The sequence below is a fragment of the Astyanax mexicanus genome, chromosome 6, assembly GCF_023375975.1.
Source record: "Astyanax mexicanus isolate ESR-SI-001 chromosome 6, AstMex3_surface, whole genome shotgun sequence".
NCBI lineage: Eukaryota > Metazoa > Chordata > Actinopteri > Characiformes > Acestrorhamphidae > Astyanax > Astyanax mexicanus.
In genome coordinates, this window is record NC_064413.1 from 43,320,079 (window position 1) to 43,346,949 (window position 26,871).

General features: G+C 38.5%; 1 protein-coding gene across 1 annotated transcript in view; it reads left to right on the forward strand.

The window, feature by feature from the left end:
• tgfbr1b (transforming growth factor, beta receptor 1 b) overlaps positions 1 to 26,871 on the forward strand; it is an 88,938-nt gene that overhangs the window by 44,133 nt on the left and 17,934 nt on the right. Inside the window, exons 2-6 of the mRNA XM_007233388.4 lie at positions 211 to 456; positions 6,090 to 6,326; positions 15,110 to 15,340; positions 17,488 to 17,655; positions 22,077 to 22,233. Of these exons, the coding sequence (XP_007233450.3) occupies positions 211 to 456; positions 6,090 to 6,326; positions 15,110 to 15,340; positions 17,488 to 17,655; positions 22,077 to 22,233 (1,039 nt within the window). The remainder of the gene's footprint in view (positions 1 to 210; positions 457 to 6,089; positions 6,327 to 15,109; positions 15,341 to 17,487; positions 17,656 to 22,076; positions 22,234 to 26,871) is intronic.

Here is a 26,871-nt window from a genome sequence, read left to right on the forward strand (position 1 = left end):
TAAGAATTTAGCCCGGCTCATTAGACTGCCTTTCAGAAGCTTGTTACTAAAGTTTTTAAATGGGTTTTAAAATTGTTGTTGAATTCACCCCCCATCAGCCAACCTCTCACCTCTAGACACCTCTCTTACCTTTTTTCTGCTGTTTTTACTTTTGTTTAGTAACTTAAGTAGCTCAGTAATTAAGTAATCTTCCTGTCTGCTCTTTTCCAGCCTTACAATGTTACTGTCACCGCTGCCCCAACTCCACCTGCACCACGAACGGCCTGTGCTACGTGTCCATAACCAAGTCTGGGAGTGTGACGAAGCAGGAGAGCTTTTGCCTCACTGAGGATGATCTGATCCCACCCGATCGCCCCTTCGTCTGCGCCCCGTCCACCAAGGACGACTCGGGCATCTACCCCATGTGCTGCAACTTGGACTGGTGCAACAAGAACCCCGACCCCAGCATATTTCCAGGTGAGAACAAACACGGGGAACGGGTCAGAAAAACTGTATAAGACACACTTAGAATCCTTCAATTTTCTCCATAATTGTATGAATTCTACCAGTCAGGTATTAAGGAGCAGTAAAGCCATGCCGCTAAAGTACAGCAATGTAGGGGTGAATTTTTTGAAGTGAAGTTTCTCCAGCACTAAGGCTGGGTGCAATCTAAACTTACTGTAAATAAACAGAAGCGTTTTACTCACCCAAATAAACAGTTTTTCAGGAGAGAAATCTGTGTAGATTAACATCCAAGTGCTCCTTTGAAAATGGTTTTGTGTGCTTTGATGCTTCCCCCAGCTTCCCCTTTAGAAGCGAACCATGGCGACACCCTTGGTCACTTCTATGTATGCATTCTTACTAGTGTCGCCTTGTGTATGTCTTATTGTCTTTTTATTTGATTAATTAATTAAATATATATTTAAATGTGTATTGTTTGTTGCAGTTCAATAAACAGTACTGTGCATCTTCCATATTCGGGCAGTAAGTGTCTATTAGCTCAGTAAAACATGAATATTAAGAGTAAAAAACATTCAAAATCTAGTGATTTCACTGTAAAGATCACTGTGTTTATTTGAACCTCTCCAAAGCTCTCTCCATTGGGAGTCTTATAATATTTTTTAGAATTGTCCTCATACACAGCACATGGTTTGGTAAAATGTTAAATCAGGTAAGATTGTTCTCAAAGTAAAAAAGTCTGCACAAAAGCTGGGGGCATCCACAAAATCCACAACATCCTTTTATTGCAGAGATAAATAAATAAATGTAATTAGGCTTTTAAATATGTACTTAGGCAAAACTTTAGCGTCTCAGTACTGTATTTCAAGTAGGCAGCATTAGATATATTAAAAGATCACCAGATACTGGTGATGGGGCAAAGGAACTTAAATCTGCAGTGAATGTATTAAAAGGCTTCTCTTTCAATCTGATACTGAAGGGATCGTACATTATGTGTAAGCTATATAGCATACAGAGCCTTTCTCAGATATTAATTAAATCAAAATCTGCATATTACATAATATACCACAGTTCAGGTAATTGTGATTTGAGCGAGAAGCAGCATCTGGCTGGTCTTCCACTGCGAGCCACCAAACCACTACAATTAATTCAGAATGCTGAGCACGACTCGTCTTCAATCTTCCGAAGTTCAGTCATGTGACTCCTTTGCTGCGTTCCCTCCACTGGCTTCCTGTTGCCGCCTGCATCCGATTCAAATCCCTGACGCTGGCCTACAAGGCAAAAAACGGACCAGCACCTTCATACTTGATGGCAATGGTCAAAGCCAGATCTGCACCAAGAGCTCTTAGAGCTTCCAGTACGGCTCAGCTCGAACCTCCATCACTCAAAACACACAGAAAACAGACATCCAGACTCTTCTCTGTGCTGGCACCAAGGTGGTGGAATGAACTTCCACTGGATGTCAGAACAGCAGAGTCACTCGCCGTCTTCAAACGTCGACTGAAGACACATCTTTTTAAAGAGTTCCTAAACTAAAAAAAAAAAAAAAGTTCTAAACATGATTAAGCTCTATGTATCTCTTGATCTTAGTCTACAAACTAGCTTTGGATATCTGAAGTAACTTTGAAGCACTGTTGTAAGTTGCTCTGGATAAGGGCGTCTGCTAAATACCGTAAATGTAAATGTAATCTGAAGGAATCTCTGTTCAAGTCGTTGTCTGTAAATCTTTTGTCTGTAAATTGGCTCGTTTATGCTCAGCATTATATACATACATACAGATGGAGCATTTCTGTTTGCTTGTTCTCCTGAGACCCTTCTGTTTGAACTCTTTGATCGTTTAATCCATATATACCAAAAGAAGCTATAATGGTCAGCCCATACTGTTTAAAAATAAAGTGGCTTATATTATATGTTTTTTAAACCAATATAAAGCTTCTTCACATTCACACCTCTCTTTTAAAACCAAACTGGTTTCAAGTGATTTGTCTGTTGCGTCACTCTAAGCGACATTTAAAGTGCCTTTATATACTTGCGTACCAAAACAAACTAATGTAACTGAATGATTCACGAATAACAAACAGCATATTCTGACAGTAAAGGACCTGAGCATAAAAAACAAAGATCAAAAAGCTCCCATTACAGACAACAGAGTTATCTACACCCTCAGCCTATGATTTAGCTGTTTTCAGGTGCTGATTAAAGCGACATCTTGATGTTCCAACTCAGCAAAAACCCTGCAGTGAAGGCAACTGTCTTTCATCAGAATATGGATAAAACTGCCAAAATTTGATGAGTCGAAATCTATGAGGTGGAGAGCAATGTTCGAATGCTGTGTTCAATCAAGGTCAATATATTATTGGTGTTAGCACAGATACAGTATGCTAATCTTTGGCAGTTGGCCTTCGTCCATGATCGTAGCCCACCTGCGTCATTATAGCATAAAGATGGTTCAGTAAGCTATGTCCAGATGCGCATTTTACTTATCAGAGAGTAATTTAAATTTTTCACATTGATGATTGCTTCAGCTGCTGTTTTAGTGGCTGCCTGGACATTACACTTTATGCTTTGAGAGAAAGTGACGGGGTTTGTACGGACATGAAAAAACAGGAAAAGTCATGGAATTGGAAAATGGCAATTTTCAGGCCTGGAGAAGTTTTGGAAAAATAAAAATACCCAGAAAGTTTAGAAAAAGTAATGGAAATTTGGAAATATATCATAGAAGGCTGATATTACCACCCACAGTGGGTAGCGCAGTGGGTGGTAATGATCATGACCGGCAGCATCTGGCTACAATTGTCCATGTAAACAGACAAGTTGCTCTGGCCGAAATCACACCCACATTCTGTACAGGAGACCCCACACACATATACTCATATCTTGGCCAGTGCAATGTGTTTTAGCTTATACAGGACCTGGCAAAAGTCATAGTACACTATACAAGATTCTTTCCCATTACATGTGGAATGTCTGTGCATTTTAGAATCTTAAAATTCTGTTTCTACCCATTTTGTCTGTTGGTTATTACGAATACACGAGTACACTACTAACAAAAACATATTTTTTTCTTTATTAACAGAAAAATCTATCATCAGTGGCAGTTAAATATTTTTTTTGTATGTGTAAAGTACACTCCCAGCATCTTACTGCACTGAGAACATAATAAAACTGATGAAATTGCAATTGAAGAAAATGGCTTTCAAAGCATTTTGCAGTGAAAAGCCTTCAAATATGAACAATAACTGTTCAGTCTAAAGGCCTTTGCTGCTGTTTTGTGGCTTTAAAGAAAAGACAATCTTTTCAAACACTGAAAAGAAAAGTCGAATAGCAAACTAATGAACAAATACAGATCATTCAGGCTAGCCGTACTAGCTGAGTGTCTGTGTGTGTGTGTGTGTGTGTGTCAGCAAAGGATACACCTTACAGCAGCTGAATTGACTAAATACAATGGGCATGGATAAGCCCTGTTTTACGTAGACAGGGCATCAGGGAAATATATGACATGATTTTTTTTTTTGTGCTTTTCAAATCAATCAGCATAAATTATTGAAATGGGAGTGTCTACTCTATTTACGCACTGCCATGACCGCTAACAAAAACTAATGATAACCAATATTATAACCTACTTTTGATGTAATAATGAATAGGGAGCTACATGTACTTAACTCGTATGTAGCCTGTAGGCTGTGATACACACTGCCATGGCTAAATCTGTGAGAGGTTTGGCGCCTCTGAGGAGTCTTTTATCACGTCTTGTGGATCTGAGTGCTGTATGTCGTTTATCATCTGAGGTTTACCACAGGTTTGAAAGTACAGATGTATCTGAGGCTCCTCTGTGCTTTGGAGAAGCCACAAAAATAATATTTTTACAGTATTTGACAGAATGTTTACCCATACTTTGATTTGCAGCGAATTTTTAATATAATCTGAGGTTCTATACATTTTTTTACATTAAAAAAACTACTTTAATGACACAATCTGGTTAAAATGACTGTGTTAAAATTCGAACAGGACTAAAATGACTGAGGATGTCCAGTAATAATTACTTTACCCCATCTCTCCAGGTAAAACTAAACCCACAATCCATTCTCTTCTCCTTCTATCAGGAAAGAGGAACGATCTCAGTCTCTGTCCGAATTGATTCAGCTTTATCTGAAAGTACAAGCATAGATTTGTCATGGCTCAATCTTGATTGAATCAGGTTTGAAGAGATGGACTAGTCAGTCCCTCTGGCTCTCCTCAGCCTATTTCCTACCTAAAAGACTGCATTCTACCTGTAATGGAAGGAGTAGACGAAGGCCGATATTTGCGTCATATATAGTGTTGGCTGAACTCGCTGCACTCACATCATACCGCTAACTACCTCACCCACTGGCCCTCCACCCTCCTCTCTCTGCAGAAACTCTGTTATTAAATTATTACCTGGGTCACGTGGAGGAAAGCGGTTACGCGCTCTCTGTTTCGCCCTTAAACAGCCGCACTAGGCTCCCCGCATTAGGCTCCCCGCAGTTGTGCCTGACTGAAACAAACTCCAGCCAAAGCCCCTCCTCAATCACAATACACAGGAACGGGCAATTACGGGGGACCCTCTGAGCATGGTAAGAGTAAGAGTGGGCTCAGGAAGCTCGATATATAATGTATATAATATAATGTATATTTACATTATATGGACAAACCTATTGGGGACAATTGCTAATTCACTGTGCCTTTTGAAGTCTAGTGTATTAAAAGGTTTAGAGTTTATACTGCTTCTGCTGGAGGCTTTCTTTTCTCCAGGGTAGGCTTTTTTACTATATTCTGGATGGAGTATTGCTGTAAGAATTTGATTCCATTTATTTAATTCAGGATGTTGGATAAACACTACACTACTCCCCAGTTTGTCCTAAAAGTACTGTATGGAGCACCATAATGGCTTTAAACATGGTGCCAGTAGGTTTCTTTCTGAATCTGCACCAAAGAGCCCTATTTTATTAGCAGTACTTTTAAAGCTACTGGGACTAGTTTTGTGCGAGTAGCTGAATGCATTTGTAAGAAGGCTTGTCCACAAAAATATATTAGACAGCACATTAGTGTATGTAGGTAGGCGAAGAAAAAGAAATTTGATCAGAAGACTCTGACCACTTCTACTGACCGTCAGAAAACTTTCTCAAAACCCTCATTTTCTCCTTTGCTGACCTCTTGCCATCAATTTACTTTTGCTAATAAAGTCATATTTCCATTTGTTGTTGATTCCACCGCTGCTGTTGTGTATTAAGCTACCGCTGACCATTCGAGATGACTTGCGGGCCAAATGTCGCCCTTCTTTACAGCCGTGTTGCCTTGAAGTCTAGACAGCTCTGTCACAAATAAACACATTTCAGCACTCATTGTGTACATAGGGCAGCATAGGAGGAAGAGTCACAAGAGAGGACAGTCACAGGTATGACTCATCTGTGTCCTGAAACCCAGACCTCCTTCTGCAGAACTCTGAACTCAAAGAAAGGATCTGACCCTTCTAGCTGAAACAATGTTCTCCGTGTGTTCTCCATTGTTTACAAGCTGTTAAACCTGTTATGTTGCGTCTTATTTTGCGTCTTATAAGATAAGATGCTTTTCTAAAAAGATTAAAAGAAGAATTACAGCTCTCTCTATCTCTCTCTCTCTCTCTCTCTCAGTGCCAACAACGAAGACTCCCTCTCTGGGTCCAGTCGCTCTGGCGGCCGTGATCGCCGGACCCGTGTGTGTGCTCTGCTTCGTGTTGGTCACTATCTTCTACATCTGCCACAGCCGCTCGGTCATACACCACCGTGTGCCTAATGAAGAGGACCCCTCCATGGACCACCCCTTCATCACAGTGGGAACCACACTCAAAGACCTCATCTACGACATGACCACGTCTGGATCGGGTTCTGGTAGGTTTCCAAAGGAGTTTTTATTCGCTTGATGCAGTAATGAAGCTGTTCATTAAAACATCCTTTCAGAAGGAGTTTTTACTGTATTTTTTTAAATAAAAGGTAAAACATGAAATATACCACAGTTAGTTCCGACCCTGCAATGTGATTAGCTGAGAGGTGTTCTATGAGTGTCGTTATCAGCCAGTAATGCGCTGTAACCAAAGCTCTCCATATACTCTACCACATACAGGTAGCCTAGCAACGATACAGCGCTTACAAGCCAAACAGTGCAGCTACAAACAGAGCAGCAATGGAACTATGGAACTGAGTCATATTTTCTCGCCCTCTTTAACCCAAAATCTTTCAATAAACAGCGATAATGGAACTGTGGTGTAATCACAATAATACACTCAAGGTTCGTGCTAGAAAGTGTAATAAAGTGCCAACATTACACATTATAGTAAAAGTGAAGAAGAAAGTAAAAACTTTAAATGAAAGTCAGTGTTTTGATTCAATTTAAGTAGCATTTCTATTGAAGCATTCTTTAGCTCAATAGTTATTGGGTCACCATGACCAAGATGACTAGTGCAAGTTGCTAAGATTACCTTTTAGGTTTAAATAACATGCTTTGGATCAATGCCTTGATCTCCAAAATTGCAACTTTACAGTGAGTGGAAAACTTTCTTAAACTTTAATGGAAGTCATTGTAAAAAAAGTCATTTTGGAACATTTCCATTTGTCCCTTCATCATTAACACAATGACACAATGTAAACAACAACTGCCAGATTCACATTGTTACATACAGTAGGGCTGCAACTAATGATTATTTTGGTAGTTGACTAATCTGATGATTATTTTTTCGATTAGTCGATTATTCAACGATTATTACTGCCATCTCTAAAAGCGATAGAAACAGCAGAACATGAGATTTAAATGGCATTTAAATATCTGAATATTGTTCAAACATGGAAAGTACTGATATTTATTGAGTAAATATGTAATCTGTTGTTTTGTCACTTTTGGAGACATAAAGTAAGTTGTGTGTAAAGTGTGTGAGTTAGTCATTTACCCATCTCCCATTGCGCTTCTATCTTCAGCACTTTGTGTAATGCAGGACTGATACAAATTAACGATTAGTCAACAATGAAATCTTTAGTCAACAAATTTAAATAATCTGCATTGTTGATTATATTAACTAATTGTTGCCGCCCTAATATACAGGGCTTTTGCAGGACATTCAGTGATTTACCTTGATTGTTTTTTTATATTGTCCATTAAATAAGTTGTTACCATTACTTAATTCAGCATCGTTCATAATGCGCATCCTTTACATTTGATTAAGTCTACAAATGTTAAGATCCACAGGATTCTCTGGTAGCAGCAGTAGTAGTTGCATGTGTTTCCTTCATTTGCAGCACCTGGGCGTAGCGTCTCTAAGCTGCAGGCTCTCCACCCTTTTGTTTAGTGTTTTACGCCCTGCTGTAATTACCCGCTGAGATGTGTGAATGTGAATGTGTGTCTTGCTTTCTTGTCTCTCTGTCTCTGCGTGTCGGTCTGCCTCAGTGGTGTTGTGTTGGCATACCGCATTCTCTGAGTGTGATTTGTCCTGTTCCGCTGAATATTTAGCAAATCCCCATGACAGGGTTTATTTTCTGTTCTTGCAAAAAAACAAGTTCAGGTTGTTCGGTTTAAACTTTCGGTTGATAAAACAAATATATTATTTCTGACGTACACACACACACACACACAACACTCTCCAAAGTGGCAGCTTTACAGTGCAAGAACCATGTCAAAACTTTGGAAAAAAAAAACATATTTGACAGTCATTTAGTAGTGGAACTCTTGATACAGTACTACAAATATGTGGTTGAGTGTTTGGGATTGAGCTGAGAACTTATCCACCCATTCCAAACATTTTGTCCTTCAACAGTTTGCAGTGTAAAAAAACATCATATTCTGACATTCACTCTTTGTTAGGATTTTCACAAGAATAAAATGAAAGAATAAAGTGTGGCATCACATCAATGTCAAAAGTCGAGGGCGCAAAAATACCAGGTGAAAAAAATTAACCAGTGTGTTCTAACATTTTGAGTGTGTAAATTAACTTCTCGTGAGCACAAATGTAAAACTAGCGACCAAAAAAAAAGGGAATTGTGTGCGCGCTGAAGGAAATGTTGCTCTCAAGCTTCGTTTTTCTCCTCTCGGGTGCTTTTTCTCCTTGCGCGCTGTGTGCAGCAGTTTGTGCTCGACTGAGTGTTTTGCGCTCGAGTTTTGAAAGGGGTGGTTTTGACAGTTTGGGGGCGGGGGCGGGGTCACCTCCCTTAGCGAACGCTATTGGCTGATATCTCCTGGGTTTGTGACGGATCGCCTACTTCCACGAGCCAAAGGAGGGCGGGGACAGAAGGACGGAAGGAGTGTTAGCTCCAGTGTTAACTGGCTATGCTAACATCCAAACAACCCGCAAAAAACTCAGTCGAGCACAAACTGCTGCTGCAGGTAATTCACACAGCGCGCGAGGAAAAAAGCACCCGAGAGGAGAAAAATGCCATAATGAAGTTTCTTCAGAAAAAATTGGTGAAAGAGCTTGCCAATAAGATACACACAGACATATATAAGTGTTATTCACACTATTCACACAGTCTGATTTTATGGCAAACAAAATGGCACAGTCACATATATTTTAGTGCTTTCATTTCCAACAGGATAAGTATACTGAAGTAGGATTGTAAAAGAATAGCTGTTTCTATTTTTTAGAGGATTGAAATTAAAAGGGAGCAAATGCAGACAGGGAGCAGAGAAACAGAAAGAGTGGACATCTATGAGAAAGTTTCTATGCCTGTTTAAAAAACACAGAACACAAAAAGATGTTTCAAACTTGGTCTTAAAGTTAAAGTTCCATTATGTTAAACGATGCTTCTGATTTTGGTGTGAATAGACCTTAATTCATGTTTTACAAAATGTACAAACACTCAAAGCTAATAAAAAACAGTGTACCCAGAGTACCCAGAGACCAGACTGTGAGAATATAGAACCTAACAGACATTAAAAAGAGTAAATTAAGTTCAGCTAGGTTTAATGTTTATTGCTTTATTTTATTTATTTTTTTCAATAGAAAAAAAAAAACTAATATTTTAAACGCACTGCTACGTTAACCTTTCTCCTCCGGGTCTCATCAGTCGAGACAGAGCTATCGCAAACAAACCATTAGCCTTCAGCTCGAGTCCAATTTGCACATGGAAATCTTCTTTCTCTCCATTCGGCTGTGTGTGTGTTTGTTCTCGGTGTATTGTGTGTTTAGTCTGGCTCTTGTGAGAGTACACTGTGTTCTGTGCCACTGTGGGCGAATTAATTGAGATGATTTCAACTTCTTCTACTTAAAGAATTTTAAAGTTTCCAGCAGAAGATGAAAAAAGTGCTCCAGTGGTCTCGGCATGTTTCTTCACCGTCTATTATCGACTGACTTTTTTCTCCTTAAAACTCTATTAGATTCTTAGGAGTGTTAGCACACTAGGGCCTGGGCAGGAATGCCAGGAATACTTCTATCACTCTCTCTCTCTCTCTCTCTCTCTCTCTCTCTCGTTCTCTCGTTCTCTCTTTTATTACTCTTTTTCTCTGAGAGGATTTCATACGAGCTCAGTCATGCTGGTCATTATGCTGTGACTCTGGCCCCCGAGGCTGACCGTGCTCTGTGCTGCTGTCCTCCGTTCCCACAGTCGCTGTGCGTCCGCTGCGGCAGAACCTCTGAACTGCTGGTAACACGCTTCATTTGTCCCCTCATTTCAGCGTATTCTTCCATTTTTCAATTCTTCTTGCCTTTTCAGCCCATTCTTTTCTTCCAGACGCCTCATCTCTTCTTCAGTGGAATTCAGCTCCTGCACCCACACTGTCGTGCTTACGTGACTTACAATACGCTTGAATGGAGTGAAAGAGACACTGTGCTTAGAGAGTGCAGTAGGATGAAAACACTTTTTATTTGTTTTCTAAAGAAGGTCAGAAGAAGCCGGGCTAGTGTTCAGAGGATGCTCATTGTGTTTTTTGTGTAGGCATCTGAAGAAGTTGTTAAGATGGTTAAAAAGGTACATTCCGGATGCGTTTATATTAAAACCCTTATTATTCAGTGTAGATTTTTTATTTTATTTTTTGCTGAAATCAGATTTGGGTTCAGTTTTACATACATCAATATACTGTATTTTCACACTATAAGGTGCCCCCAATTATAAGGCGCACTATCAATGAACGTCTATTTTTTGGTCTATTTTCATACATAAGGTGCACTGAATTATAAAGTGCATTAAGCAATTATGCAACACTAGTAAGGAACAGGGGTGTCACCATGTTTTCCTGTTTCCTAATACAGCTGGTCTCACCACTGAGTGGAAAGATCTGTTACGCTAAGCTAAATTAAGTGAACAAAACTGTAATTCATAAAAAAAAAAAAAAAAAACATTTTTTTTTTTATTTATTATTTTTTTTAAGTCAGTCAAGCGCTGGATGTTAATCAACACAGATTCCTCTTCTGAAAACTGTTGATTTGGGTGAGTAAAGTGCTTCCGTTTATTTCCAGTAAGCTTAGATTCGCTTTGATTTTCACTAAGGCTGGGTGCAGCAGCATTAGCAGCTAACTGCCAGCGCTAGCCGTGGTTAGCAGCTAATGCCGCCCGAAAGCGATATTCTGTAGCGTATACATAAGGCACACCGGATTATAAGGCTCACTGGCGATTTTGGGAAAACTAAAGGATTTTAAGTGCACATTCTAAACTACAGTAAGAATCTAACCTTTCACATTTATGCCGCATCTTGCCAGATATCAGATACATATTCATCCTTCAACTACACTCTTTACCTACTTTACCAGGCTGCTGTGACTCAAATCCGATTTTATACCCTAATGTGACACAAATCAGATTTTTTTTTCGAATCAGATTTAAGTCACTTTCAAATGTAGTCCTAGATTGGATACGCATTTAATTTGTGGACCAATTGGATTGGATTATTTTGTCTGCATGCGTGCTCTTGGCACCAGCACCAGTGTTGTGCCAAATTCTGATTCCCTCACAGAATCTGACACCCCTTAGCATGCATGACTGTCACACAGCAGTATGAGCTCAACAAATTATCCTTGTGATTACTGTTTTTGTTTAGGGAAAGCTATTAATATCATATTTTCTTCTATCACAACAAGCAACAGAACATCACTTACAGGGAGTTGGTTCCAGTAAACAAAAAAATCAGAACTAATTCATGAAGATTGCAATGTGAATATTACTCACAATATATGCACTCACATTTGGATTATAAAAGATCAGATTTGACATGTTCATTCAGGCCATGAAAATCCTTCTGTGTCACATTAGAACTTTAGAAAACATTAGAAACACATTAGAAATCTTATTTGAGTAAGGTCAGCCTGGTTATATGAACATAGCATTTTAGTGTAACAGTACAGTTGTGGCAAAAAAGCTTTTAATGGATTTTGAGAAATGTTATTCCACTCATAGATAGTTCAAAAACAGAAGTTAACCTTGCTATTACTTTTCTAATACATTTGTTTTTGAAAAAAGTCAAGATAAGAAGTCTACGTCAATTAAGACAAAATACATTCACAGCTTTTCAGCTCTTGTAACTTTTATTCCACTGTTTTTATAAACTAAATAAATCTAAATTTTATTAACCTTGGTAACCTTGGTAACACTATTAATAAAAATGCTTTTAGAATTATGTTATGTATGAATACATATTATATTATATTGTTGCTGTCCTACAATAACCTACAAAATTGCAACTTACAACTACAGAACAGGAGAGAGAAAAACTAAAACCTATGTTGCATACCTGTGTATTAAAAAAGTTTTGTCTCCTCCTCCTTTGTCTCCTCCTTCAATGAGGAGTATCAAACACACAGTTTATTTACAAGGGGCTAGGCTTACAGGACAGTAAGGGTAAGGGACAGGCAGGGACAGTAACAGTAATGCAGCAAATATAAAAAAAAACATAGAAACATACAAGAGCGTAGTCAGGCAAAACAGGGTTATACACAGTAAATCCAGCAATAGGGGGGCAGAGACAAAAGAGTAGTCAAAAATACATGAATAGGTCGGCAACAGAAATAAACAATAGAAAGATCAAGGCAAAAAATCAGCAGAGAGAAACAAAAACAAGTCAGTTACAAACAAAGGAAACGTGTTGTAGAATCTAACTAGATTCAATACTCAGAGAGACAGAGCAAACTGAGGGGTACTTATACAACACAGGCCAGGTGCAAACAATCAGTAACCAGAAGAGCGGGAACACTGTAGCGTCACGTGATCAGCAGAGTCAGGGAAGCCCGGTGTAAGTGCATGCTGGGAATTAGAGTCTTTGTTGTGTGAATCAGAGTCCAGAGCAGGCAGACTTACAGCATCAGGACTGACATATAGAACTAGAAATTCAACTTATGGTAGTGAAGCTGTGTCAGTTTTCAGGATGGGCACTGATTGGCTCGTGCTGACCCTGTCTGTGGAATCTGTGCTGTTCTGTCCTGCATGTACGGACAGCGTACGGACAGAGCACAGACAGCATGCTCCATTTGCTTCCTAATTGCCTGCTTTTCTATTTCTATACTAGTAGCCCTGAAAGACTCCAGTCTGAGTGTAAAATCAGTAGCTCGGCTGCCCTCTCTGACCACACACATCACACCTGTCCTCCTCCAGAGACCATTCATCCCCTGCCTCTGCCTGCTCTACTTCTTCTGCTTTTCCTTATTTCTTTTGTAAGGCTTTCTTCTTCTTCTCATACTTTTCTTTATTCTTGTACTTTTGTACATCTTTTTCTTTTGCTAATTTCTCGCTTCTCCTTTTCCTTCTCGTACTTCGTTTTTTCCTGTTGTTTCTGTTTCAGATGCTTTCTCTTCCTATTATTATATAACTAATAATATAATATTTTAATAGTGATATATATATATATAAATCCCTATTGAAAGCTCTGCCTGTTACTCGCATGGGACATAAATGAATAACACTGTGCAGTAATTGTGTGACCTTTAAGCTTTAGATCATCTCTAAGCAAATTAGTATCACATTATCACCTCATCTTCATACTGGCGTGTGGTGGATAAGTGCTGAGTCTGTTGATTGAGTCTGCTTTGTTTCGGTAGCCGATGGTCTGACTCAATGTCTGGACTCTTGGTCTGTAGCTTTTGGTTCAGCATTTCTTATAATGCAGTAAAGAACAGATACCATCATGTTTTTGTTTTTTGTTTTTTATTCTGTATTGATTTCAGGAAACCCAAATTATTATATTATTGTGTATTTATGTAAATCATTCTGCTATAGAAAAATAAATGTATTAAAAAAAATTCAAAATAATTTTTGAAAGCCCACAATTGCCCAAAGATTAATGTTCTAATTACTTAGCAATTCTCCTGCTTGTTTCAGTAAGCTACATTTTATTTCTTCAGTTTTTTATAGTTTTTGTTATTGATTTTCAACTTATTTTAATTCGTTTATTTTATTATTATTATTATTATTATTATTATTATTATTATTATTATTATTATTATTATTATTTTATTTTTATTTATTTTTATGTATTTATTTTTATTTTTATTTTACTATGCAAAGGTTAGTTTTAGCTTATTTTTAACTTTTTTGTATTAACCTTATATTTGATCATAATATCTTAATGAAACCATGTTTTATCATTATTTTCTATTTATATTCTATTTTTATTTTTGTCTATTTTTTATATTTTATTTACTGTTATTTTAAAATGGATAAATGTAGTTATTATTTTCTTCATCATTTCAATCCCTGTACTTGTAAATGCTCGGCTACATTGCCCTCAATGTACTTCCAAGTTAAAATTAAGGTTGACAAGGGAGATTTAATTAATATAAATATTACCAATATGTTCCCAGCTTACCTGATCAGAGTATTTATTGATTTGAAGTTCAGTTTATGTACTTTCCTGTACATTTTTTCCCCTAGCTCCTTAAACCCTGTTTGCAGGTCCATACGTGCGTTTGTCAGCCTTTTAAAATGTCTAAGTTTTATAGGCCTTAAAATAGAACCCTGTGGGATGCAACAAATAAAGATGCTTAACCAAACAGTGGTTTTGGCATTATGATTATTGATTTAATTACAGATTTATAAACAAAAGGTTTAAAAATGCTCAAAATTGATACACAATATACAAAACATTTATTGACGTTTAATTTTGTTAAGCTTATGTAGGTCTTGTATTAGGGCTGACCAATATTGAAAAAAATAAGAAAAAAAAATATTATTATTATTTTTTTTTTTGTAAATTTTATATAACATTTTTAGGGATTTTCGCCAACATGTCAAGATATTAATAATGCTGTCTGTGTCCAACATCAGAGTAAAATAACCAGAACTGGGTAGATATAATCTGTCTTTGGTAGGTAGTGTAGGTCAAGGAAAAGGGAATAGTGAGTTTGTTTTTCTTTGTATCAATCTGCAAAAAAGTTGTAAACAAGTATTTTGACATTGCACAAGACATTTTACATCCTGCAACATGACTGTTTGTTTGATTATTGCTCATATGCACATTGCAACATTGCAATTAGATAGCAGCACATACAGAAAGTGATGTAAAGTGATCTTACTTTATCTATTTTTTCACTTCCCCAGCAGTTTGAGTTCCAATCAACAGAGTTTGTTTGTAATTAAAGACAAAATTAAGGTTTTTTATTTTACAATGGTTTGTATTTAAACTTTGAACCACCTACACCATTCTTTTTATGTTAATGGTTATAATTACAACTCCATCACTCTCTCTCTTTTTTCTCTCTTTTTCACAGGTCTTCCCTTGCTGGTGCAGAGGACCATTGCCAGAACCATCATCTTGCAGGAGAGCATTGGAAAGGGCCGGTTCGGGGAGGTGTGGCGGGGGAAGTGGAGAGGAGAAGAAGTAGCAGTGAAGATCTTCTCCTCTCGTGAGGAGCGCTCCTGGTTCCGCGAGGCCGAGATCTACCAGACAGTCATGCTCCGCCACGAGAACATCCTGGGATTCATCGCCGCCGACAACAAAGGTCAGTCTTGTGGTGCCGGCACCCCTAGCTGAGGCTGTACACGCCGGAGAGGGCCTTCGCTTTTTGTCAGAGTGACTGAAATCCCAGGCTGGACCAAAGGTCTTTAGATAACGATGCTGTCACTGCTAAATCAAAGATGACCTTTGAAGGGAGCCATGCTTGTGGTGCTGCTGCTGCTGCTGAAAATGTACAACTGTGTGAGGCCTTGATCTGAAAGGCCCTTTAATGCTGGAGAGGAGAGGAAATTTTGAAGTGAATAACATCAGAATGTACAACCCAAAATCATTAAGAGTTCAGACAGTATAGAAAACAGGGGTGAGAATCTTTAAGCACCTTATAATTCTAGAGGATTATTAAATTGTTATCGATGCATTTTTGATGCATCTTTTTCTTTTATACAGGATTTTTTTTCGCTCATTACTTGGTACTTTTAATGACAATGTGTGGACAATGTGGAGGAAAATTAAGCGGAGGAAAGTAGCAGATGGCTCTATAGGTAGCTTGCTGGATTAGCATTCATGCCAACCAGACATAAATCAGCATTAATAAACAGCGCAATAGCACTAGTGGACGCAAATACATGCACAAGAGTCACATTTGGGAGAACATGAAGGAAATGCGAGATCAAACATTATGCGTACTTTAGAAGATGGAATCGTACAATTGTACTTGGAGCAGTCCGGAAGTACAAAGAGACACAAAAACATGTGAGTGAATGAACTCAAAAATGTACCTTTATTTAAAAGCACCCTTTACCAACACCCAAAACAACTCAAATAAACATGTAAACAGCCAAATGGGGCTCTACTCGCTTTATTTTGGAGTCTTAGGTCCGTGTTGCCTCAGCCTTTCTTTCACCTGTAGTGTCTCATTGAGTAAAGACTGTAAAAGGGTCTAATCGGTCCAATGCGGACCAGCTGGGACAGACCGGGGCTGCGTGTCATAGCGTGGGGTGGACCCACAGTTCCCCTGCCTGCGCACATTACAATATTTACAAAAACAAACAAAATCAGTTTGACCATACAAAACATCAAATATCTTGGGTTCACACTAGGAGTGTGCCATATCTTATTGTGTAAAATAATATCACCAAACATTTTGACAAGATATAAAAAAAATCCCATCCGATGTTCTGCAATTTAGTTTTGTGTGGATTTTTGTTGTTACATTACTTTAATATAGGTTACATTTTTCTTTATATTATTATAAAGAAAATCAGGGTCCTGATACTTTTACTGTTTATGTGTGTTCTACTGTTCATGTAAAACTATTTATATGCTATTTATACTAAATAAAACTTTTTTTTTTAATTAATGTTTAGTCAAATTGTCAAAAATTCCGTTGCCACAGAAATACCCAGAAGTATTGTGATATTATTTTAGATCCATATCACCCACCCTTAGTTAATACGGTCTAAAATGGAAAAAAGTCAGTGTGTAAATGGGATAAAAACATACTTTTCTCAGCTTTATCTGATTTAGGGTTGTAGTCTGCTGTATGAGCTCCCTGTTTGTGTGGTTGCCTCAAATCACAACTTAATTTGCATTTGGTGCCACCACTTTATCTTACTCGTTCCCTGAGCTCCAGCTCCAGCTTCAGCTGTAGAACTGTGGTAATAGTTCTTGTTTAGCTTCTGACAGAGTTAATTGAGCACAAAGCTGGCTCTCGCAACTCAACTTTGGGTTTACAAATTAGTTTTGTCTTTAAAAAGTTTATCGACACGAGACCTAATGCTGGTTCTTGATGGGGCCGAGGAGGCTTGGGAGAAAACAGCTTCTGGAAAACACAGAGAGCCGTGTTTACAGAGATGTTTGCCAATTATTGTATTTGTGATTTGTTTGGAAGTTTGTACTGAGGGCTGGGAGTGGAGGGGTGGAGGGGTGGTTGCAGAGGATGAGTGTAAGTGAAAGTGTGAGTTTGTGTGTGAGTGTGGTGGAGAATAAAGTGTGTTTATGTAAGGCCAGAGCAGTGCAAGGAGTCGGCCCAGCTGCTCGGAGATTACACTAGCCATCTGTAGTTGCTTGGCTGTGAGCAGGGTTGTTATTTACTCTGTCCATTAATCTCTCTTTCTCTCTCTTTCTCTCTCTTTTTTACTCTTTCTCTTTCTCTCTCTTTTGCTACCTCCCCCCAACCCCACCTCTCCTTAGATAATGGAACCTGGACCCAGCTGTGGCTGGTGTCGGACTACCATGAGCACGGCTCCCTGTTTGATTACCTGAACAGGTACACAGTGACGGTGGAGGGCATGATCAAGCTGTCTCTGTCCACCGCCAGCGGCCTGGCCCACCTGCACATGGAGATCGTAGGAACACAAGGTAAGGGGTCAACACCTGCCTGCTAAATTACCCTCGCAGCTGAAGCGAGCAGGAGCTGTTGCGCCTGGGAGAAAAAAAAAAAACTAAAAAAAATACAGGAAAAAGACTTTTCAGTTTTGAGAATAGAAACCAAAACACAACCAAACAATTTCAAAAATCAATACGGCTACTTCACTCCCTGCTGCCTGTTTTCTCAGGATTTCCTGTCAGTGCTGTAATGGATGGTATAATGAAAAGCTTAGGAGCCCATTCATGCTGAGAGACTGAGGATGCACACTCTTCAGGCTCACTCTACCATTTAGGCTAAGCTATTTTCCACATGCTTGTTGTAGCTTGACCTGAAAGAAATAATGTGGAGATCACCTGGGCCCTTTATCTCTGCCTGAGATCTGAGTCTGTTTACTGGAGAATGAACAAAAATATCATATATCATATCATGTCATACATATGTATTAATAACATAACAACAGTGCTACTTCTTGGACCCATAATTCTATTATTTGCAAGGTCTGAAAGGGCTATCAAGGCATTAATGTATGTGGACTTCACTTCTACTACATTAGCAAGTTTAAGTTTCCAATAAATTATCAAAAAGTGTAAAACTTGAAAAAAAGGATAGAATATGGAAGAATCATGGAGGTGAAATTGCTGAGGCAACTGAGCAACTCACTACTATAGCACACACAAAGTATACTACTATAGTATACAAAGCCTTCCAGCACTGAGCTATGCAGCAGTTGAACAGTAGACTCTGGAAAAATGGGGCTCCATCCAATACTCTTTGGGTTAGGGGTATGGGAGTTGAGGAGTTGGAAATCTACTACTGCATCTCAAACAAATTGAATATCATTAAAAAGTTACTTTATTTCAGTAATTCAGTTCAAAATGTGAAACTCATATATTATATAAAAAAAGCTTTTATTGTTGATGATTATGGCTCACAGCCAATGAAAACCCCAAAATCATTGTCCGGGAAATTTTGAATATTATACAAAACCAATTGGTACTTATGGCAGTGTGTGCAGTGTGCCAAGTCCTGCTGGAAAATGAAATCCACATCACCATAAAAGTTGTCAGCAAAGGGGAAGCATGAAGTGCTGTAAAACTTTCTTGGAAAACAAAAACTGCACTGAGTTTGGACTTGATATAACACACAGTGGATCAACGCCAGCAGATGACATGACTCTCCAAACCATCACTGATTATCAGTAAATTTAGTATTTTATTTGGAAATCAAGGGACCAGAGTCTGGAGGAAGAGTGGAGAGACACACAGTCCAAACTGCTTAAGAGCAGTGATGGTTTCAAGAGTCATGTCATCTGCTGGTGTTGATCCACTGTGTTCTGTGATATCAAGTCCAAAGTGAGTGCAGTGTTTTCCCGAAAAATCTTACAGCATTTCATGCTTCCCTCTGCTGACAACTTTTATGGAGATGCAGATTTTATTTTCCAGCAGGACTTGGCACACTGCCCACACTGCCACAAGTACCAATTGGTCTTATATAATATTCTAATTTTCTGAGATCACTGACTTTGGGTTTTTATTGGCTGTAAGCCATAATCATCAACAGCAAAAAACTTTAAAACGTAAAATAGATCACTCTCTGTGTAATGCATCTATAAAAGTTTCACATTTTGAACTGAATTACTGAAATAAAGTAACTTTTCAATGATAATCTATTTATATTTTTTGAGGTGCACTAGTAGTAGAAAGTCTTCTCTGGATATTAAAGACTTCATCAAAAGCAGAATAAACTCTTTTATAATACCATTTATTTTATAATTAACCATTATATGATCAGGCCTTGCCATGATAATTGCACTAAACACCTTACCACTCTATGCAACTTTATCTAATAGAAAATACCTAAACTAAATGTGCACAATAACATTATATAGTGTGGATATAGTGTACAGTTTGCGTTTTATTAAAAGCTGCATTATTAATCCTGATAAATCAGGCAATTTCACATTTGCTGATTTAAAAATAATACAGTTAAACATTTTCAGCTGAAATTGGCCTGATCCTGAATCTCATCAAATCAATTTTACACCATCTCTAATACTGTACCATGTTCTTACCCAGTCTAGATTGAGCTGTTTGAATCCATTAAGAACCCCAGGACTCCTGGAAACCAAAATCTCCTCATCCTTAACATAAGAGGGGAAAGACTAAAGGCTGCGTTTTGGCTCCTGCCTCGTTCACTTGCAGTCTCAGGCTGATCCCTGTAGGACACAGTCTGTGTGTGAATGCTTAACAGATGTTAATTAAGCTGTCCTCCTCAGCTGAGCTGTTGCTTCAGCTTCAGTCAGGCAGCACGCGTTCTCTGCGGCTGATAGCAAGGTGATGATTATTACCGTACGTTTAGAAGACGTCTTGTTCCTTCAGCATCGGTTTGAATCATTTTTCTAAAGAGTTTAACAAAACGTAACAGACGTAGGCCTGTTTTTCTTTCATTATTATTATTTTAATTATTACTATTACTATTGTTGTAATTGAGATGGGCTGTTCACTTGAAGTGTGACCAAGCAATTTCTTTTTGTTCTGGAGAGACAGAACAATATAGCAATTTTATTGTTTAGCTTTTTGTTCAGAAGCGTATCATTGACGTATGATTGTTAGAGGACGCTTTGCTGTCTCTTTTTTTTTGTTATATTGCAGCCATTAAATTGGGTATTAATGCTCAATAAAGCTGCACTGTTCCAGAACAATCAAGCCTATTAACACCACTTTGGTGTAGTGGCATCCTTTTTTTATATATAAAATGTGTAACAAAATAAAAAATAAAGTATAAAAAAAAGCTGAAATTGAAGCATATGAAAAGTTTTCTCCAAATGTACTTTTTCACTTCATTTTCACAGGTCTTTTTTTTTTCAGCATGTATGGGTATGTAGGCTAGGCCAAGAAGCATTAAAACACGTCTAGGTGAAGATGATTACCATGCTGTTCCTGCTACACACTGTTGCCCGTTTTCCTGGTGTGACTGCAGACTGTCTCATTCACACACACTGGAGTGCTGGACCAGAAGCGCTGGCGAGCCTGCCAGGAATATAGCAAATCCATTTATTTAGCTCAGGCCGATGCTGCGAAGGACTCCTCAGGCAGTGTATTTGTGTGTGTGTGTTAGTGTGTATATCTATGTGTGTACTTTTCTCCATGTGTATAATGTATAAGGCAGGTTTCTTTAAAGCAGTTTCTGCGTAAGTGAAGGTGTTGTAAATCTCTGTAGTTTTTACAATGCGCTCAGTAACTGCACTGCACCACTACAGTCAAACCCTGCCCTCTCGCCCTCGCTGCCTCTGGTCTTCAAGTCCTTTCCTTCCAGTCGATGCAGCTGTTCCATTACTGTTTCATACAGTATATCATTGGAATTGACAAGCTTTCCGGCCTTCCAGCTGACAGAGATTTCTTACTTTCCGCAGCTCAGCTAGACCTAGGTCATATAATTCAATCCCCAGTATAGAAATCAGATTTTTCCTTCTATTAATTGTGTGTATTTTGAGTTTGTGTTGATTAAATTAATATTTCACTCTGTGAAATATACTGTATATCATCTGGAATTGGCAGAAAATGCTTGAACTCTGCTTGAACACTACACTGCAGGTGCTTTCACACCTTCATACTTTGATCTGAAGCTTTAGGAGAGAGGAGGCTCGCAAGCATGAAACATCTGGCCCGTGAGGTTGTTTGAACTATAGTGAACGATAATGATAAATAAATAAATAAAATGCTTCTCTGAAAAGCTTTTGTTTACATGCCTTCCCTGTGACTTTAGTTTCCCCCCCTTTTAACGTTTTTATCACCGTTCTTGGGCTCCCTATCTCCGTATAAGGACGTTTTTTTTTTTTTTTCGGCCCTGTCCCAATTCACTAGCTGGGAGTGTATAGTGTTAGTGTATTGGACCGCGACCATAGCGACACAGGTTCGATCACACGTGAGAAGCAGTGTGTTCATTTATTTATTTTTTTTTTCTTTTCCTTCCTGTCTTGAATTCAACTGTTCTGCGATTGGGTTCAACAAGCCTCTGGGCTGGAGAGCTACTAGTTCCTATTACATTTCATTTTCCATTTTTTTTTGTGGCCCCCCACATAAAACTTAATTGCGACCCCTGCTTTATGATGACCCCTGATTTTTGATAGTGACCATCTCAGTCAGAGATCAGTTCAGAGAGTTTAAGACAATCCCACTTTCAGACAAATTGGAGACTATAGTCATCCAATAAACAATAGAAGAAGAAAAAGAACCAGTGATGTGCCGAAATCTGCCTCCCCCTTCGCTAGTGATTCCCGTATCTACACTGTATCCTTATTTTAAGGGATTTCTCACTTTAAAACTGTGGAGGAACCATATAAAGCAAGGATTTTAGCCGTATTGACATCCATACCCCCAGTCTAATAACATGCTGTCTTGTTGAATTTCAGGCAAGCCGGCTATCGCTCACAGGGATCTGAAATCCAAGAACATCTTAGTGAAGAAGAACGGAACTTGCTGCATCGCAGACCTCGGCTTGGCTGTGCGCCATGACTCGGCCACAGACACTATTGACATCGCCCCCAACCACCGAGTGGGCACCAAAAGGTAATGTGAAGCTTCCTCTGACACACTTATTGCAAATCCCTCATTTCTCTTACAGTAGATCTACACTCTGCACTTCCTTAGCCAGATTCTATCCACGATTTGCTGCTCCCAGCAGATTCTTACGCTCTGAAGTAATTGTCCAAGTCAGGAGTTTCATCAAGAGTGATTGGCATTGTAGAAGATCTGATAGTGGTAGTTTGAGAGAACAAATCTAAGGAGTTAATCTAAGGCCATTATTTTTAAACTAAAACAATGTTTGTAAGATCTGTAATATGAAATAGTGTTCAGTGATCTGATTAAATAAGACTTTTAGGTTGAACCTAATGAGAAAAACAGCACCAGAGTGTACCACATGGGTTAATGAGCTGCCCAGTTTATACACTGACATGCCACATGTCATGTGACAGGAACTAGAACTGTGTCGCATGCCATTTTTCATGTGACATATAAGCCTGGGTTATCCTGCATTGAATGTAGATGTGATTATTGCCATTGAGAAATGCCACTGGTCACAATCAATACAGCTCACTGTGCTGTCCATTGTGGGTGGTAATGTCTTCTATGATGTATTCCTGGTTCACACATGAAAACTGTGGACTGAGGAATGTTAAGTACCTTTACGTTTAACTTCAGAAATATATTTTTCCCATTCATCTGGCACCTACTATCAGACCTCGCCCCAACCTTAGTCACAAGATAACACCTCACAGCTCATACAGTTAGGGGTGATCTCAAGCCGTCTCCTGAGGTGAGTTCAGGTAAATATCTGGTGCGCAATTGACTGATTAGAACGTAGTCTACAGTCACCCTTCAGACATTCATTGCTGTCTTGGCAATGCAGGAGCCCCATGCACTACGCATGTACACCCTGATCGTTACACACAGACACAAAATACAAAATAACATTTCCCGTAAATTAACTGCTTATGCACGTTCCCAGCAGTTTCCTCTGCTGAGAAGTGCAGAGGAGCGGCACCATTAAAATAGCAATCCGCCAAAGTCAGCGCACACCAAGTAAATACATAAAAAATAGGGTATGGTGTAATAAGCAAAAAAGCAGAAGAAATTCGACTAAATCCAAATGTTTTAATGCTTTACCTTTGTCAGTGTAGGAATCTCCTATTTTTAAAATGTAAAATTCCACAGTCTCTGTCAGTTGTTTGAAATTGTATTGTGTGTAAGAGTTCATGGTTCATGGAAGTGAGGTGAGTTGAGGTAAATTTCTGGCGTATTGCTATCTTGGCAACGGAAAACACAGGTGTGTTACTGTTACTGATTAGAACCTAGACTGCAGTCACCCTTCAGACATTCATTCTATCTTGGCAATGCAGGTGCCTCACGCACGACGCATGTACACCCCTAACGGTTACACACACACACACACACACACGATTACTTCCGGCGCCGACGCGAGTGGCTGCCTGATCCAGTAGCTCCGTCTCCGTGTTTTTCAGAGTTTTTTTTTACGTTTATTTATCGTCTAGAATTTCCCCTCGGGGATCAATAAAGTATCTATCTATCTATCTATCTATCTATCTATCTATCTATCTATCTATCTATCTTGCACACACACACACACACACAAACTCAACTTTTACATCAACAATAAAAAGAATACTAAATAAAATAACAATGTTCCTGTAAATATCTGTTTATGCGCATTTCCAGTAGTTTCTTCTGCTCAGAAGTTCAGAAGAGCAGCACCATTAAAATAGCAATCCACCAAAGTCAGAGCACACCTGTCTCTTAAAGGGAATGGAAGGTAAAAACCTAAAAAATAAGATATGGTGCAATAACCTAAATTTTTGTTTGTTGTCTTATGGCAACACTGTGCCATAGAGAGTTAATACCACAAAAAGTTTGGATTTGGGCCACTTTTACATACTGAGTAAATATAGCTTTTGATACTCAAGAAGAAATTAGAATTTACAGATTAAATCTGTAAATTGGCAGCTTGGAAATTCAGCGCTTTACTTTTTTTAATGTAGGAAGCTCTTTTTTTTACTTTTAAGATTGCACAGTGTCTGTCAGTTGTTTGAAATTGTATAGTTTGTAAAAGTTCATGTACCCTGTGTATTTTAAGATCTGGTCTTAATGGCCCCGAGTACGTCACTGTTTGACAGTTGAGTAATTTCTCTGCTGACACACCATGTTCAAGGTCACTCTCGGGTTCCTTAGGTGTGTTAGAGCACTGAAATCACCTGCGTGTGGACATCTTTATTGTAGCTTTTGTGATTCAAACACACCTCTCTCTTTTCTTTTACTCCATTCAGGCTCACAGTAGTTCTCAATTGCTTTCGTAGCAGTTGTTAGTAATGAGGTATAGTGTGACTGGAGCTCCTAGCGGGCACATATCTGACTCCAGGCAGGAGAGAAAGCGCTACGGCAGCCAGCGGTGTATGTGCGAGTGAGTCACCACATGGCAACGCACAGCTCATACAAATACACCTTCTCTGCACTGCAGCAGCCATGGAGAGAGCGCACGTACACGCATGCTTCCGACTGACAGCTCTGTACAGCTGGAGCTGTAATTATTTTTCATTCTTTCTGCGAAGGACATTTTCACTCTTAAAAAATGGAGAGAGTTTGTAAAACAAAAAAATAAAGTTTGTAGGTGAACCCTGCGTTCAGTACATGTTCTCTTCACTGCCTCTGTTTGGCGACTCGTTTTGAAACCTGTGCGCTGATTAACCCGTGGGAGGTGGTAATTAAACAGACTTTATTCCATTATAGTGTTTAGCCAGCAGGCTTTGATATCTCACAGCAAATTGGTGCTAATATCCCTTGGGCATCAACATGCCGGTGGATAGCGCCTGGGTTGGGGGTGAGGGGGGTGCTATTCAGGACACGTGGCACAGTCCTGGACCTTCATCATCATCATTGCTACTGTTCTGCTATTAAGCTCTGAAATAACAGAGCAGTGGGAGACCCTTAGTGACCCCTGAAAACAGCCAGAGGTGCTGTTTGTCTCATTGTTGACTCTACTGCATCACTACTGAATGTGTGCAGTGCCTGATCGAGGCTTGGAATGATGAGTTCACTTTAGATTGTAAAGGAAAGACAGATTGAAAGAATGAAATTGGTTGGAAATTTTACAGAAGTGAAATTATAATTAAAGACTTGTGAAGACAGTGATTAGCTAGGTACTAGGGGGTAACCCAGTATCAGAAATAGGCTGTAGAAAAAGCAGAAATAGTTTTAAAATAAACTTATATTTTGAAAGCGTGCCGAAATCTGCACTTCCGCCATGAAAAGCACCCCCTCTCAGAAGTAAAGTTAGCTAAAGCAACTATCTCCACTTTTTTTAATCAAGAAGACGGTGCGTACGTGCTGACGAGAGGGGGTGCTTTTCACGGCGGGACTGCAGATTTCAGCACAACACCGGCTTTACAGGCTAGGTCAGAGGTTATAATAACCAAATCTGTTGTATTTAGTTGTTTAGTTGGATTTAACTAATAATAAACAGAAGAACAGAAAAAAATGATTTTTCTTTTTTGTGATTAACTGTAATTCCACAAATATTGTTTTTTTAAGTCACTATAGGGTGGGATTTAAATCATTTTAGCAAATGTGTCCCCCCCCCAAATATCAAACCCACTCCTACTCCTTTGCATATAGTAATATTGTTTGTCCCCTTCCAAATTTCACCTGTTTTTCTAATCATTTTTTTCTGACTGAATGGGGAACACTAGCATGCAAAAAAAAAAATCGGATCACATTGCTTGGGTCATATTTCAAATAATTTTTTTGACTAAGAAAAAGATCAATATTGACTTTATTTTTCCTTTCTTTCTTTCTTTCTTTTCTGTATGGGTCACAATTTATATATGATTACTTGTGTTCTCTTTGTCTTTTAATAAAATTAGGTGGATGATTTGAAATATTTAAATATGACACATATTTCTCAGTAATAGAGATGTTGAAATTGGCATATTGTATTTTTTTAAATTATTTTATGTTTTTTTATTCCAATAGTTTTAAAATGATAAGGGTTGCACACATAGTAAACATGAATTAATTAGTTATTTTAATATTAATAAATGGTCATCAGCTGACCATTACAGGCCTAAAAATATAATTTAACAGAAAATACTGTATATAACACATAATTCTACCACGATTAAAAGATTGACATGGTGCAGTTGGTTGCAGTGGTTTGACTTCACCCTTGCTGTCTCTGTACAGCTTTTAATGGTGCCTGTATGTGAAGTGGTAGCCAGGCTTGAAGCAGTTAATGAGCTCCCAAAATCCCACACTGTTGATGTTTATTGCCATCAATCATCACAGGTTTCTCTTTTTGTGATGCGTCTGCCCTGGGAACACGGCTGGGTGCTGCCTTTTTTAGACTCTATATTAGTGGACTGGTAGAGGAATTATATTTCAGTGCAGCTTCACTGTAGCGCCGGGCTTCTGCTCCCACACTGCTACCAGTCCATTTCACCTGCTTCTCTGTATGATTAGTGTAAATTACTGCTGCACTAAAATTCACAATCAATTAAACAAAAGTTTATTTCATTAATTTTAATAGAAATACAGATGTTAGAATAATAATGACTTAATTCTGAATAGTAAGTTGACCTTTTAATTTGAACATTTAAAATCTTTTTAATGTTAAACTTAAGTGATACATTTATTATA